Here is a 14,308-nt window from a genome sequence, read left to right as displayed (position 1 = left end):
GATGACTGCCTTAGAGCGGGAGAAGTGAGCGCTATCCCCAGGGAACAATGTCATGGCGCGAGGATTAGAGGCTCACGTTGGCCGACAATGAGACTGAGACTGGGACAGGTACGCAGAGAATGTGCAGGAAAACGTAATGGCCCAGGAAGCATGATTTTGGCCTGAGCCTAATATTGGGCACACGAGTGAGGCGGCAGGGAAGGGAAGCTCGGATTTGAACTGATTTAGGCTCACGGGTTTTGGGTCCTAGCCTTTGGTGCCTTGGTGCTTTACTTGGATCGCCGCTTGGTCGTGTTCGTGGACCGTGTGAGTGATGCATTAACGATGGCAAAAAAGTCATCCGAATTTCCCAGGTCTACAGACGACGGCGCGGCCGTTCAGTACGTGTGCTCTGCTCACTCGAAATTGTGATCGACTTGGCCATGCCGGGACATCCGCTGTTAGTAAACGAGCGTACGACACGTTGACATAAACTTAGAGATGATCCTTTCGGATAAGGAAATTCACCATTTGTGTGCGTCATGTTTTGTCCCTCTATCGGTGTTCGGGGCACTTTAGTAGTTTGACCGCCAGATATGGGATTAATCGATCATAGTGCAAGAGTGATGGCGCGGGCAGGTGATTTCGTGAAGGTCTTTTGCCTCGGGGACTGGATACAACGGCACGGCTGAGACAATAGCAATGGCCGAGGTCCCTTTCCGCGTCGCAAGGTTCGAACACAGTAGTCTTGCTCTTGTGCTGCTGTGGTGTGACGGGGACCGACGGCCAGGCCGTGAATCTGTGCGACTGTGCTATTCAGGGTCGACCGTCGAAGACAGAGGGACACAGCGCGAACATTCTCTTTCTTTTCCGTACGTCCAGCAGAGAACGCGTGGATGACCGAAGAGCAGACGAAATCACGAAGTGACAGAAATCAAATGCCTAGGCGGCAGCACCAGAACCTCGGGATGTGACAGTTACGTGACACACGCCCGTAGCCTCCGACAATCTCGCAGCACGGCACGCACGGGTGATCTCGTGGCATGTTTGGCGTAGTAGCGCAGACTCACTGAAGCATTTCCGTAGGGTAACATTGGTGGTCAGCAACCAGAAACGAATTCAGTATTCACAGTATAGCCTGTATAGGGAGATCTCGGCAGTGTACGGGAAAGGGAGGGGCCTAAAATTCCACGATTTGCTCATCTATCCGCACTTTATCCTTCTCTTTCCCGCCCCGCACGGGGAGGATAGGGTGCTGACAGCGATCATCCCGGTAGTGGTCCACGGGCGTGCTCGATGAGGCATGCGGACCCGGCTGAGAGCCTTGGAGGGGTGGGATCGGGAGAGGGAGGGGAAAGATTGATCTCATCGGCGGGGGTCGGATGGGGGTCAGATAGGTCAAGTAGGGCAGACTTCGGACTCTGGAGTTTGCTGGAACAGCAGGGCCAGTTTCTCTGGAATGTGGAAAAAGCAACTCACAGCGGGAGGCATCTCGGCAGCCTGTGATAATGGCGTCGTCATTGTCTTTGCGGTGCGCTGGTGGCACGCAGCCTTGGCAGCCACACGCTGTTGGTAATAGTTTGAATCGCCAGAACACACAGCAGCAGCACAGTAGTTAGTGGCAGGCTCAGCAGCAGGAGGATTCATGACAGCCAGTTGGAAATAGAACGCATGTCTCAAGACGGCAGGGCCAGGCGGCTGCGAAGTTCTGGCTGGCCCAGCCTGGTTCGTGCATGGCCGTTCAAGCCCCGTCCGGCCAGCCCAGTCCCAGTCGCAGTGAGCGTGACCTCGTGGTCTCGAGGATCATTGCCAGTTCTGGGACTGGTGGCTTCGTGGAGGAAGTGACTGAAGTCTGGATGGGTGTGTGTGGTCGATCGTAGGTGGCTGTGGTCCCGCGCTGGCGAACCCGTACGGAATTGGAGGGTCGGACGAAGAACGGAATCCAACGACCTGATTCAGATTGTAGGTTTGGATTTCCTCGTGTGATAATTGGTGCTGACGGGACCGTTTGGAAACTTTGCAGTCGGTTAATAAGGTTGGTCGGCATGGATATAGCTTCAACGTGCGGTGGCTGAGCAAAGCTGCGTGGGTTCACGGAGGACTCATGCGATGCTCTCATTCGCATTATTGAGGCTGGCCTAAAGGCTTCCGTCGCCCTCGTGTGAAGTATCTCTTGTAAGCACTTGGTCTCCAGACAGACGAGGATGAGAGCCTGTCGCATCTCAGGCGCGCGAGATAGACGGCAATCTACCCATCCATCCATCAATCGATAGTGAGATGGGATGGATGGATGGATTCATGTACGCGAGAAGCGAATCGCTGCCCACGGGGTCGGGTATGTACGATGACCGCTGGGTGACCTCCTCCTGGGTCGGCACGTCAGGTCGCAGCAGGCGGCATACATTCAGGTTGACGCGGTAGGCGATGATTGGGCTGGTGTGAATCAGGGACGATGCGACGGCGTCCAATCCAAGGGTCAATTGACTCCTGGAGTGGTGTGGTAGCAGAAGCCAAAGATGCGTGTGAGTGATGTGTGAGGGTGTGAGTGAATGCGTGTGTGAATGGAGGATGAGTCTGACATGTGAAAAGGAGATCAGGGACTGCCTGTCTCACTCTCAACCACTGAAGCTCAGAGCAGAGCTATCAACTGCGCCGCGAATGACAAGGCCGCTGAATCCTGCAACGGAAATAGTACCCCCGTCCAATAATTTGAGCCTTGGGTAACGTGGTGAGGGGCTTCTCATCCGTCAAGAGACGCGCTCTCAGAGTCGAGATCAAGCTGGGAATGAATGACACTTGTGCTAGCTACCGTAGTCTCACACCAGCTTTGCCTCTGCAGCTGCTGCGCGCACTCACTCATGTGACTATTTCCTTGACATCCCAATGTTCCTCCTCTGTATGGTTCTGAGCAATGGGCATGTTGTTTTGGCTTGTGATACGTGATCCTCGCGATACCACCTCGTCGTCTCGTGAAGGCTACATAGTGCCAAAGTAAGAGGTGCTCATATTGCCTTTTACGGAGAGACGCATGATGATGGGGGTGGATGAAAGACAATCCTCATAATTCATTCGTTCATGCTCACTGGCATTGAACTCACACGCCTTCATTAAGCATTTAGCATTACAACCTTTTACCAAAGAGACCAGCCCTAATCAAGCCCTCCTTCGCAGGAGATTTCGCAATATTCTGCCCCTCCTTCACGAAAATCCCCAGGAAAGCAGAGCCAGCCCAAAAGGAGGGGTGAAGGCACAACACAGTGACACACACACACAACGTTCGACTCATTCTTCCACTCCGCGCACACACCATTTGCTCCGCCAAACTCCATGCCTGGACCTTGCCCGGCGTTCTAGCGACATCGGCGGTTGCGCGGGAAGAATCCCAGTGAGGGGCCGCCATGGGAACTCTAGACTTTCTTGACATGGGGGAGAACCTTGCCGCCCTGCACGACCAGCCCACAGCGTCTCGCCTTGACTCTCTTTTTTTAATCGTTCTTGACCGTGAATGCACGCTCATCCAACCCACTCAAAGCCAAGGGAGAGTCAAAACGTCGTACTTGTCACTGTCAAGAGTGAACGAAGCTAGCGGGTGGACCGAAACGTCAGAAGAAACGAAGCGAGACGTTTTGCTGGTCTGATTAATACAAACAAAACATTCATAGTCGCGCCAACCGAGGACTGACGCCCAGCTTTTTCAGCTCTCGGCTCTTTCATTGTTCAGTAACAGCGTTCCTCAAAGAAAAAGAGCCGAAGCTCATGCCGGCCGGGAGTGCCTCGTTCTCAGGTAGAGAAAGGGTACGATATGCTCACTGACATGACTTGACGAGATTCAAGGCCCGCCATCCCGTTCCCGCCCGTCAATTCACGCAGCAAAGTGAAGCTAGAGAAGCAGCGCCGCCGTCCTACTGTTCTAGTCGCCGCGACTTAAACTCTCGGGCTGCTCTCCGGCCGTCTCAAGCTCCCAGGTCGTCTCTTCAATAGTGTGAAAGAGCGAGCCCTCATTCCATCTCCACGAGCCGTCGAACAACGCATCAAAGGTGGAGTGATATCAACACCACGTCGCCGGGCCATCCTCGTCTCGAAATGGAGGCTTTTCCGTCAAGCCTTTGAATGCCCTCTTTCAATCACACAAACAAACACGCGTTCAGCACACACTCTTTCAGTGACTGCGGTTCTCATCTCATCTTCAGTTACTCACCTTTCTCGTATCATTCATTTCCCCTCAATCTCATCATATCGATCCTCAACTCTGCCCATCTCATCCCACACGCGTCCACTCGTGCGTCACCGCTACTCCGACTAGGAGAGGCTTGGGAGGATTTAAGCCCCCTCCTCGGACGTTGTCGAGCTTTTCCTGCAACAACACCAGCGCTTTACGCAATTCAGGCCCTACAACCCTTCTCTTGTGCCAGGGACCCATTCCGCGATCCGCCGCCTCGCATGTGCAGTCTCTCACTTGCACGCAACCACGCGCATGAAGCCCATCATAGGTACATAGCAAAACAGACCATAATTGCAGGCCAACTCTATGGTCCTGAGCTGTTCCTCTTACGGATGAAGGCCGAGTACGGTCTAGAAAAGGGTACCTACACTACACACTACACGAACCATGACACACAAGCACACACCAGGCGCCCCTCTCATCCTCTCTTAGTCTTCTCTCCTTTCACCCAAAAAGAACATTAGCTGCATGAACAGAGAGGCGCCGCAACGCCACTTGAGACGACAACGTGAAAGATCAACGCGAATCCTCTATCCGTAAAGCGCAACGCCTCCCGCCAGCAGCGGGCGAGAGGACAAAATTCACTACCACCTGCATGCTGGAAGCGGACATTCTGTGCCTCTGCAAGTCTCTTGTGTTACTGTTTTGCTTCCCAAGTGCCCACCCACTGTGACTCGCCTCCCCCATCTTTATCATCTCCACCGTGTTGCGTCAAGAGGCCTGGAGGGCAACACAACGCCCAGAGGTTCTAGACTCAACTCGACTCCAGTCCGTCGCCGGTGGCTCGCCTTTAACGCTGCTTCTTCCAAACCGTCCAAGTTAGCACTTAGGTACCGCTCTCTCATCTCATCCCAAAGATGCGGTTTTTATCGCTGGGATTATCTCTTAGCGTGTAGCGCATCGCCGGGCGACTACATCATCGTCTCAAGTTTCGAAACTCTGCGACACGAAAGGCCCTTTTCCCTTTTCCTTTCCTGTCCTTTGGCCTCTGCCCCTCCCCCTCTTCTCTGTAGTAGGCGTACAGGCTTCTACCCTCCTCGGTTTTCTCCCGCTCTCTTGTCAAAGGACAAACCTGCGTCTGAAGAAAAGGTCGATCGGGACCTGGTGCCGGTAAAAACTGTGCAAAGGCGCTGCAGACTCGAACTTCTTCGGCCGCTGTTCACTTCTAATTCCCGATATATCACCGCGCCACTTTATTTCTGCTCATTCATCTTCGATCCGTGTTTCCCTGCCCAGTCCGCTCACGCAACTTGTCTCTTACACTTGTGTGGTCTTGAGACATGCATATTGAGACAGCCTTGGGACCTCGGAATCTAGAACTTGGAGCTTCTTGACATCGGCGGCTTGTCGTCTCATCAACAAGTTACAACCGCCCTTCGCCCACCTGGCCACCTGCTGCACCTGCAGCCTGTCTACTACCCCCCTCCCGTCCCGCAGCAGCACACGACTTTGGACTTCACACCCCCCCCCCCCCTCCTCCTCGTCTGATCTTCTGGCCGCCGGCTTGCCCTGCTGCTCTTCAGACCGTTCAGTAAGGACTCAGTAGTGTCCCGTACGCGGTCTCTGCATTACCTCCCTCTCATTCTCTCTGCTCCGTTGATCCCAGTACGGCTACTTGTCGCCCTATAAACCTTCCCAGCCATCTACAAGAATTACATCCCTCACCCCTTCAACCCGTCTCCGCTGCCAGGCCCAGCACACATTTTCCGACCTTGACAAGACGGGAAAGACATTGGCATTGTTCAATCGTCGCAGTGGGCTTCCCGCATAAACCAACTCTTAACAACAAGCACCACCCCTAACCCACCGACGCCAACGAGAAAGACAAAAAAGCCAATCCGTACCGGGGGATAACCTCGCAGCTCATCCCGGCAGGCATAGCAGCAGCCACATCATCCACCCACGCATAAACGGCGATCAACCCAACCAAACAACTCCAAGCTTCTTTCTCGAGGCGGTGTCTGTACCTACATATTTCCATCCCGCGCCCTCCCTCCACCGTCTGTCTCTCTCCGGACGACCCCCCTTCTGCCGTCACCCCACGCTGCAAAGTCCTGGCGGGCAATGAAGAAGAAAGAATATCAACAACAGTCTCATTATCAGAAGCAAGACTGAGAAGAGAGAGAGGGCTTTGGTCAAACCAGCAGCTGCCAACGCCGCCCGCCTCCATACACTCCATCGATCGATACATCTCACATCCCCCTCCATTCCTCAGCAAGACATCCCAGGTCCCAGCTGCAGCACCACGAGACCCCATCGGCGCCTCACCGCAACATCCTGACCCAATCACGGCCCTCTAGCCCGCCCACGACGACAACTCCCCCTGCCACCCTCGACCGGGGTCTATCAAACCCAGCAGCACAAGAACCTCACGATCACCACACAAAATAGGCCCTGTACCCGTTCTCGATTCGCAATAGTTGCATCGTCCACTTCTGGCCCTGTAAGGACCTGCATCTCCCGCCTTTCAAAACAACAACACTTCCCTTCTCCTCCTGTACTGCGTAACCAAAAAGGGCCACGAACAGGGGGCTTTCCACGAGACGAACTGTCGAACCAGTACGCCAACGAGTCCACTCCGACACTTTTGTCGTCAGATCAACAGGAACCTAGAAACGGGGGACCCTCATCGGAGGGGTCTAGGTTTTTTTCTCTCCTTTCGTTTATTGACCGCAACTTCACACACAATCGAACGCTCCGTTCAAATCTCGTACCTCATCTCCGCCTTTTTCTCTCATCATCTCGTCAACTGGGGTTTATTTAATACAATAAACATCCTCCCCTCCCCCTTCCCCAGTGTCCCTGGGAGGCCTTTCCGCAAGCGAGATTCATCCCCTCGACTCGACGTCTTTACCTTCGCAGCTTGAAGCTTGGTTCCTAAAAGCTCGCTGGTCGGCATCGCGTTTCTTCCAACTCGTCACAGAAGTACAATAAGCGCAACCACCTTCGCTATCGCATCTCTTCCTTCGCCTGTGCTCGATCAAGTGAGGAGGGAAATCATCCAATGGCTTCATGACGAGGAATTCACTTTCTATCGTTCCGAGTTCTATTATACAAAAAACAAAGCATTTTCAAACCCCGCCTGAAGCTTGCGTGAGAGAATATCTACCCGTTCGACTCTTCTCACCGGCCAAACGCACAAACGCACAACAAAACATATTCCCACATCGATAAAGACAACAAAAACCACACAACATGTCTCGCCTCTCACCCTTCCCCTCCAACATGACCTTCCGGACTGAGTCCCGCGCCAGCGTCGCCGCCTCCGACACGACGTACTACACCTGCGCCTACCAAAGCTTCCACGACGTAGAGCTCTACGCCCCGAGCTCCCCGCCCTCAAAGACCCCCGTCCCCGCCCCGACCTCGGCCCCGATCCGAGCCCCGGCGCCGGCCCCTTCACACTACCACCACTTCCCGTCACCGCACCCGCAACACCACAAGGACAAGGAACCCGAACCCGCCGAGATGCGCCGTCAAGACTCGGGCTACGAGTCCCTGCCCCCGCGGTCCTCCTTCTCCAACCCCCGTCGCACATCAACGGCCTCATCCTCCCAGTCCTCCTCCACGGCCGCCGCTGTCCCCCGCTCCCGTGGTCGTCCGACAGTGCGCCGCGCAGCAAAGACGAGCCCGTACCCGGCGACAACGGCACGTACTAGCGGAAGCAGTCTCTACCACCCCCAACAACGCCCACACGCCCAGCCGCAAGCAACCTTCTTCCATTTCCCGGCGCATCCAACAGACGTCGAACTCGCCGCCCGTCGGCCCTCGCGCCGCGGCGACGATCTCGAGCTCGACCAGCGCCAGCTCCTCCTCTCCTCGCCCGGTAGTCACTCTCACCGCCAGCAGCATCAGCGGGACAGCCAAGAATGCACGGAGCTCGCGCCCCCGCTGCCGCCGCAGGCGACGCACTACTGGACCAGCGACCGCACGCGGAGGCTCGAGTACGCCGCCATCGACGCCGCGAGGACGGGCGTCAAGGGGTGGATGAAGAGGCATCTTGTTCCGGACTGCTTTGTGCCCAAGGAGAAGCACGTTGCGTTCGACGACGACACGGGTAGTGTGCGGCGGTACAGGCTCGAACTTGATGAGGACATGCCGTGCGAGAAGGGGTGTGGTGGGCGGAAGAGGGGTTGGTTTGGGTGGACTCGCTCCAAGACGGCTTGAGTCTCCTTTACCTTCACACGCTTCTTGCTTTATTTTTACGTCGTTTTCCCTTTTGGTCTTTGATGCTGGTGTTGAACGTCTGGGGTTTTGATTTCGGAATCATGGATTGGAAAGGGGATGGGAATTGCATTGACATCATTGAGTCGGCGCGGCATTTGCACAAGCGGCTGGGCAAGGCTGCATTGGCGTTTTATACCCAGCATTTGGTATCGTTGGATTCTTCGTCATACTTTTGTTTCCTTCTTTGCTTTATTGCATAATCTTGTTTTTAATGTTTTATTGTTCTGGTTGTTGAGATTCTCTTGGAAACGGGGGATGAAGACACGGAGAGAGTTGAAGTTTGAGTATCAGAATGGCATAGCGACACATAGATGATAGACGACGACACGAGACTTGGAAGATTGGAGAGAAGCGAGTCAGAGAAACAAATGTCTTTTTGAGGGCTACAGTTACTCGTATACAGACTGATAGTTATTTACACATGTAGTCTCCAAGAGACTCAATTACATATCCACATACACGCCTACATCATATTTTACATGCCTTCTTTGACAATGTCATTGGCCGTGACCTTCATCAATCATACTTGCCCGTGGACAAGTGAGGCTCTTTTCATCTGATATTCCCATTAAACTGCCATCTGATGTTGTGGCAGATAGTGTCAACGTCTTCCAGCCTACTGCAACACCACTGAATCTCTGCATACACCGCTAGTCTCCAAGACCCATTTGCAAAAAGCCTACATGAGCCTATCTGTCTGCACACTCGAAAAGCCTGGTGTCCTCCCGCCCGTCCGGAGCCGGAACACATTAGGCGGACCGGACCGGACAAGCCGCCATTCCGGGCGAAAGAAGCGGTGAAGAATTGAGTTATCACGACCCGCTTTGGGGGCTTCGCTAGGAATCTTGCGGCTCTTCCCCGGGGCCGGGGGTCAGTATTAATAGGGGCTAGCCGAGATTCATTCCAGTCCTTTCTTGCTTAAACGGTGACTCCGGTGATGACCGGAACCGATTAGCTAGGGGTCCTGTAGACATGGCATCCGACTTCTGGCCTGAGAATGCAGAGGCTGGCGGTGTTGCTGATACACGTTATGCGTGAGGCTGAAGTCAACCACCTCTTGTCTCCCGTCGATCTTCGATAGTGTCATATTAAGTTGCTATCTACTGGTCTCTCTCTCGTCGGCCTACACATCAACGACTTCACCGCCTATCCCAGCCACATCAGTCCCGTCAGAAAGCATCGCAGCCGCGAACCCAATCCTCCTCGCGCGGACACACAAGGACTACTGAAACTTCCGATCTCATTCCGAGATTCGACCCTCAAACTCAAGATAGCCTCACCTCGCGGCCTTGACGCACTCAATCACGGCAAGGTGCCGCCAGGGTCCCTGACCCGTAGACACGCTCTTGATCGCGAGGCCCGCCCTCCCGAGAATGTCGGTCCAGCACTCGAGCGATCTTTGCTTGCCGCCAAAGGTGAGCATCATGAAGTCGAGCATCGTGGAGGTGTAGTGCGGCGGGTTCCCCATCACGTCCTCCTGGATCAGGAGCCGGCTGTCCTCCGCCATGGCCTCGGCGATGATGCGGAGCATGTTGACGCCCAGCTCGTCGCCGTAGTTGTGTAGACACCGGCGGATCCAGTAGGTCAAGGCACCTTGAAGTCATGACACGGTCAGCTACCAGCCTGGAGACTCCTTGCCATGTAAAGGCAAGTGCATCTGGCTTCACCAAGCGGTGAACCAGCGAAATTTCGAGAAGATATCATCTCACCTTTAACAGGCTGCTCCTTGTGGAAATCAATAACCTGCTTCTGCACCAACCTCATATCCTCATCATCAAGCTTCCTCACAGCCTCCACCACTTCAGCACGATCCTGCAACACACACCTCTCCAGCGGGAGCCCAGGGTTCTCGCGATGAATCGCCTTGATAGACTGGCCCCGTCCCGCGCCGACATCGACAAAAAGCGGCCGGTCACCCGCGTTCTCACGAGCATACTCGACAACCCACCCAAAGTCGTAGATACCCGAGATGGGCATCTTCTCTTCGATGGGGCCCATGGCGCGCAGGAACCGCTGCATCCGCGGCGGGTCGTGCTGCAGCATTTCGTACCAGCCGTACTCTGGCACGCCGTATGCGTAGGTGCCCGGGACGTTGTTGAGAGTCTGCGGTTCCTTGCGACCATACTTTTCAAAGTAGGCTGGCATGTGGACGTACGGTACCAGGCCGTTTTCCCATCTACACTAGGGTGTTAGTAAGGCATTTAGAGGGCAATGGTTGAGGGATGGGAGGGAGAGAACAGACGCCATGCCAACGATTTGTCCCGCTGGGTGACCGTCGATGTAGATGCGAGAGCGCTTTGTGTGCGCGACGGAGTCGTCGCCGACTTGTTGTAGGATGCCCATTGAAGTTAACACACCACCAGTCCGTCCTGAAAAAGTGTTACCAGAATATTCCCAATAGCTTCAATGGGTTGGCCCTGAGGCAGTGCATTTCAAACTCACGTATCAGCGATACATCAGCGTCGACCTTCTTGGCCAGTTCTCCGTACGAGATACTGCCTTCGGATGGGATGTGATCATAAACCTTCCATTCCCAAAAGAGCCGGTTCGCGCCCAGCTGCGCGACCTGCGCCGTGGCATCGAACCACTCATCGCCAGGATCTTTGACGGCGTTGATGAGCTTATTCGCCGCATCGATGATGCGCCGCCGTTGGCCCTTGTCCAAGTCACCTCCGGACGGACCGGGACTCGTTACGAAGCTCTGGAGGGCCGCGTTGACTTCTTCCGTCGCTGCCGCGGCCTCCTCCCGGATCTGAGCGCCAATGTCGCTTGTCATTTTCGGTGTGGGACCCCGAAGCAAACAAAGTTCTACCGGGTCGCTGAACGGCGCGGAATCTGCACGGCCGTGTTACACGGGGAATGTGATTACGTTCCCTTTCCGAACGAAGTTATGTGGATTCTGCTGCAGGTTTGCAGATCAACGGTGTGATTGCATGGGAAGCAAGTTGACTACGCCGCACGGGAAACCGGGCACACGGGATTTGACAGGCGTCGCGTTGTTGGAGAATGTACGAGTACGGAATGTGGGTGAGATGGGATGATGAACTGTGCCGTCCAGTAACAAGTCAAGCGCACATAAAGTTTCAGCAATGGATGTTGAGATCGGAGAGGGGAGCAATGACTTGAGGGGAGAGGAAAAAGCGCGCAAAAAAAGAACCTTTGGTCCGCATTTCCCTCCTGATGCGCCTCAAGTTCCCAAGCTTCTCCTCACTCGATGCGGTGATGCTACGTCCAGGGATGGACGGTAGCTGGATGCGGCAGCTCGGTGTGGTGTCTCAACCCACGTCGGTGAAAACGTTCCGCGGTCGTCTAGTCCTACATGTTTCTGCATGAATTGGGGACACATTCCTCGAAGGATCGGAGGGGTTTCAACCGGCTAGCCAATGGCGCAAACGCAGCTACTGTCAAGCTAAAGCAGCACAACCAGTCGAGCCACAAGAATTGAGTGAAAGAGGAGGGGGGCCACAGACGTGGACTGACGGTCCGGCGGCTGGAGGACCTCGACTTTCAGAAGAGGAGGGGGGGGAGGGTGGGAAGAGGAGAAAGAAGGACCGCGTGCTTGAAAGAAACCCGGCCAAACAAGACGGAGAAACAGAGACATCTCGGAGCGCCACTGAATGACGGCAGAGCCTTCAGCTCTCTCACAGACACAATCGAGGAGTCTGCCGTGTCCAGCTATTCTGCTCATGGCCCACGCTCCGGGAATAGTCTGGTGAGAAAAGGAATCGGCCTCTGTACTAACACTTCTAGACTGTGGCGCCGGTCTCCTACCAAACCCGGCTAAAGTTGTTCAGGACGTAGCTTGATAGGTCTGTTGAGCAAAGAGGATGGCGCAGGGGCATTAAAGTCGACTGAGCCGACATGCCACTTTGGTACGCAGACACAATTCAGAGGCCCAGACGTTTCCTTTTCGTCGAGCTGCTGCTGATGTGCCGCTGACAGACAAGAACAAAAGGTCCGAAGCCATAGGGTAAGGAATGTAGAAAAAAGAAACAAACGAACCCCGAAACTCCGGTCTCAACGGCTTTCATTGTGGGCTTTTCCTGTCTTCCACTTTCTTCTTCTTCTTCGCCAGATGGTCATTCGACTTTGCTCATACCAGACTGGCTCGGTCCACGTTATTCCCCCCTAACCACTCTGCCTTTCTCCTACGTACGGGGTGCCGCTCCCAAGGAACCGTTTAAGGTTTCTGACAGAAAGACACTTATGTTCCTGGACCTGGTCAAAGACCCCAGCACGCGCTCCCCCTCTCCGTCTCATTCTTACGTTCGCGAATCTCAGTTCAACGTCCAGTTTGGGCACATCCTGGCCAGACACACGAGCCCTCACTTGAGAACCCCAGGCGACGTCGATCGGAGACGGCGGTATCAATCGCTCCTCGGTGACAGAGTCGAGCAGGAACCGCGGGAAGGGAAACGGGACAGAATAAGCCGCTCGTACGTCTTCTTCTCGAGCCTGGTTTGAGCCAGCATCGCACAAGTCATGGCGGACACCACCACAGCAAGGGCAGAAGCCGACCAGCCCGAAAAGTCACCCTCCCCCCCTCTGCTTCAATCGGGACACCGCTCGCGATCAGGATCGGGCGGACGGCAGGCACCACCACAGCAGGACTTTGAAGCGGAGAACGTGGTCGAGGCCGACACGGAAGATGACGGCGCATCGTCGCGGGCGGGGGACGAGGTCTGGGACGAAGGGTTCGACGGCAGCAGCATCGGCAACCACTCGGCCTCGACGTCGCTATCCAACAGCGTGCGCGACTACGTCTTTGAGAATACCCGGCGGTATCACAAGTACATGGAGGGCCGATACCTGATGCCCAATGACGAGCCGGAGCAGGAGCGCGAAGATATGAAGCATGCCATGTGCGTCAATGTCATGGATGGAAAGCTTCATTGTGCGCCGTTGGAGAATCCGCAAAAGATTATTGATATTGGTACGGGCACGGGGATCTGGGCTATTGATAGTGAGTCTCCTCTTCGCGTGATTTTCTGCTTTTACGTCTGCTATTTCGATAGTGTCTTTATGCCAGACATGCTGGCATCTAGACGATTAAGATGGGCAATTTTTCACCAGATGACATCGTTGAATGCGCAAATGACCTTGAGTAAGTACTGACACCATCTCAAGTGGGCGATGAGTACCCAGAAGCAGACATATCCGGCATCGACCTGAGCCCAATCCAACCAACCTGGGTGCCCCCCAACGTCCGCTTCGTCGTCGACGACGCAGAGGCAGAATGGGTCTGGCCGCCATCCTCCCTCGACTTCGTGCACGCGCGGCACATGTGCATGGCCGTCAAGAACTGGCCGCGCATGCTCTCCCAAGCTTTCACCGCACTGAAGCCGGGTGGCTGGGTCGAGCTGCAGGAGTTGCGGTTCGTCCTGCAGTGCGACGACGGGACGATGCCCGGGCCCGAGGAGTACGGCTACGGCAAGTTTGTGGACCTCTGCATGTCCGGGTTCCGGAGCTTCGGCATCAACCCGCTGGCGATGGAGAGGAACTCGGAGATGCTCCGCGAGAGTGGGTTTGAGAATGTTGTTGAAAAGGTGTGGAAGGTGCCCATCGGGACGTGGCCGCGGGACCAGAAGCTCAAGACGATTGGGTTGTATAACCGCAGCATGCTCATTGATGCGCTTCAGGCCGTGAGCATGGCGCCGTTGACAAGGGGGCTCAAATGGAGTCCTGCTGAGGTGGAGGTGTTTTTGATTGATGTGCGGAAGAGCCTGATGAATGTGTCGATACACTCGTACCTGACGTTCCATGTGGTGTTCGGGCAGAAGCCTTATGGTAGCTATTAGATATGAGAGGGATTTGGCGTTTGCTGGTACAGGAGTTTGGCAGTGGTTGCACCAAGGTTGAACGGAGTTGGGAGGAAGATTT

At 54.9% G+C, this 14,308-nt stretch overlaps 5 protein-coding genes across 5 annotated transcripts; 3 read left to right on the top strand and 2 right to left on the bottom strand.

The window, feature by feature from the left end:
* Positions 1-1,377: 1,377 nt before the first annotated feature.
* CCOS01_13104 (uncharacterized protein) lies at positions 1,378-1,626 on the bottom strand (the record flags this gene model as incomplete). Its single annotated transcript, XM_060461250.1, has 1 exon — positions 1,378-1,626. The coding sequence occupies one exon, from the start codon at positions 1,624-1,626 to the stop codon at positions 1,378-1,380; it is 249 nt and encodes an 82-aa protein (XP_060308452.1).
* Positions 1,627-2,890: 1,264 nt separating this feature from the next.
* CCOS01_13103 (uncharacterized protein) lies at positions 2,891-3,240 on the top strand (the record flags this gene model as incomplete). Its single annotated transcript, XM_060461249.1, has 2 exons — positions 2,891-2,962; positions 3,151-3,240. The coding sequence occupies 2 exons, from the start codon at positions 2,891-2,893 to the stop codon at positions 3,238-3,240; spliced, it is 162 nt and encodes a 53-aa protein (XP_060308451.1).
* A 4,156-nt stretch (positions 3,241-7,396) lies between these two features.
* On the top strand, positions 7,397-8,368 carry CCOS01_13102 (uncharacterized protein; the record flags this gene model as incomplete). Its single annotated transcript, XM_060461248.1, has 1 exon — positions 7,397-8,368. The coding sequence occupies one exon, from the start codon at positions 7,397-7,399 to the stop codon at positions 8,366-8,368; it is 972 nt and encodes a 323-aa protein (XP_060308450.1).
* Positions 8,369-9,704: 1,336 nt separating this feature from the next.
* CCOS01_13101 (O-methyltransferase) lies at positions 9,705-11,204 on the bottom strand (the record flags this gene model as incomplete). The annotated part of the gene is made up of 4 exons (XM_060461247.1): positions 9,705-10,021; positions 10,138-10,604; positions 10,671-10,797; positions 10,871-11,204. The coding sequence occupies 4 exons, from the start codon at positions 11,202-11,204 to the stop codon at positions 9,705-9,707; spliced, it is 1,245 nt and encodes a 414-aa protein (XP_060308449.1).
* Positions 11,205-12,910: 1,706 nt separating this feature from the next.
* Positions 12,911-14,226, top strand: CCOS01_13100 (methyltransferase domain-containing protein; the record flags this gene model as incomplete). Its single annotated transcript, XM_060461246.1, has 2 exons — positions 12,911-13,391; positions 13,556-14,226. 2 exons carry the CDS (start codon positions 12,911-12,913, stop codon positions 14,224-14,226), a joined length of 1,152 nt encoding a protein of 383 aa, XP_060308448.1.
* Between the last annotated feature and the right edge of the window lie 82 nt (positions 14,227-14,308).

Source organism: Colletotrichum costaricense, assembly GCF_030867565.1.
Source record: "Colletotrichum costaricense strain IMI 309622 chromosome Unknown Scaffold_16.1, whole genome shotgun sequence".
Classification (NCBI taxonomy): Eukaryota; Fungi; Ascomycota; class Sordariomycetes; order Glomerellales; family Glomerellaceae; genus Colletotrichum; species Colletotrichum costaricense.
The sequence above is the reverse complement of the archived record's forward strand: the minus strand, read 5'-3'. Positions and strand labels throughout refer to the sequence as shown.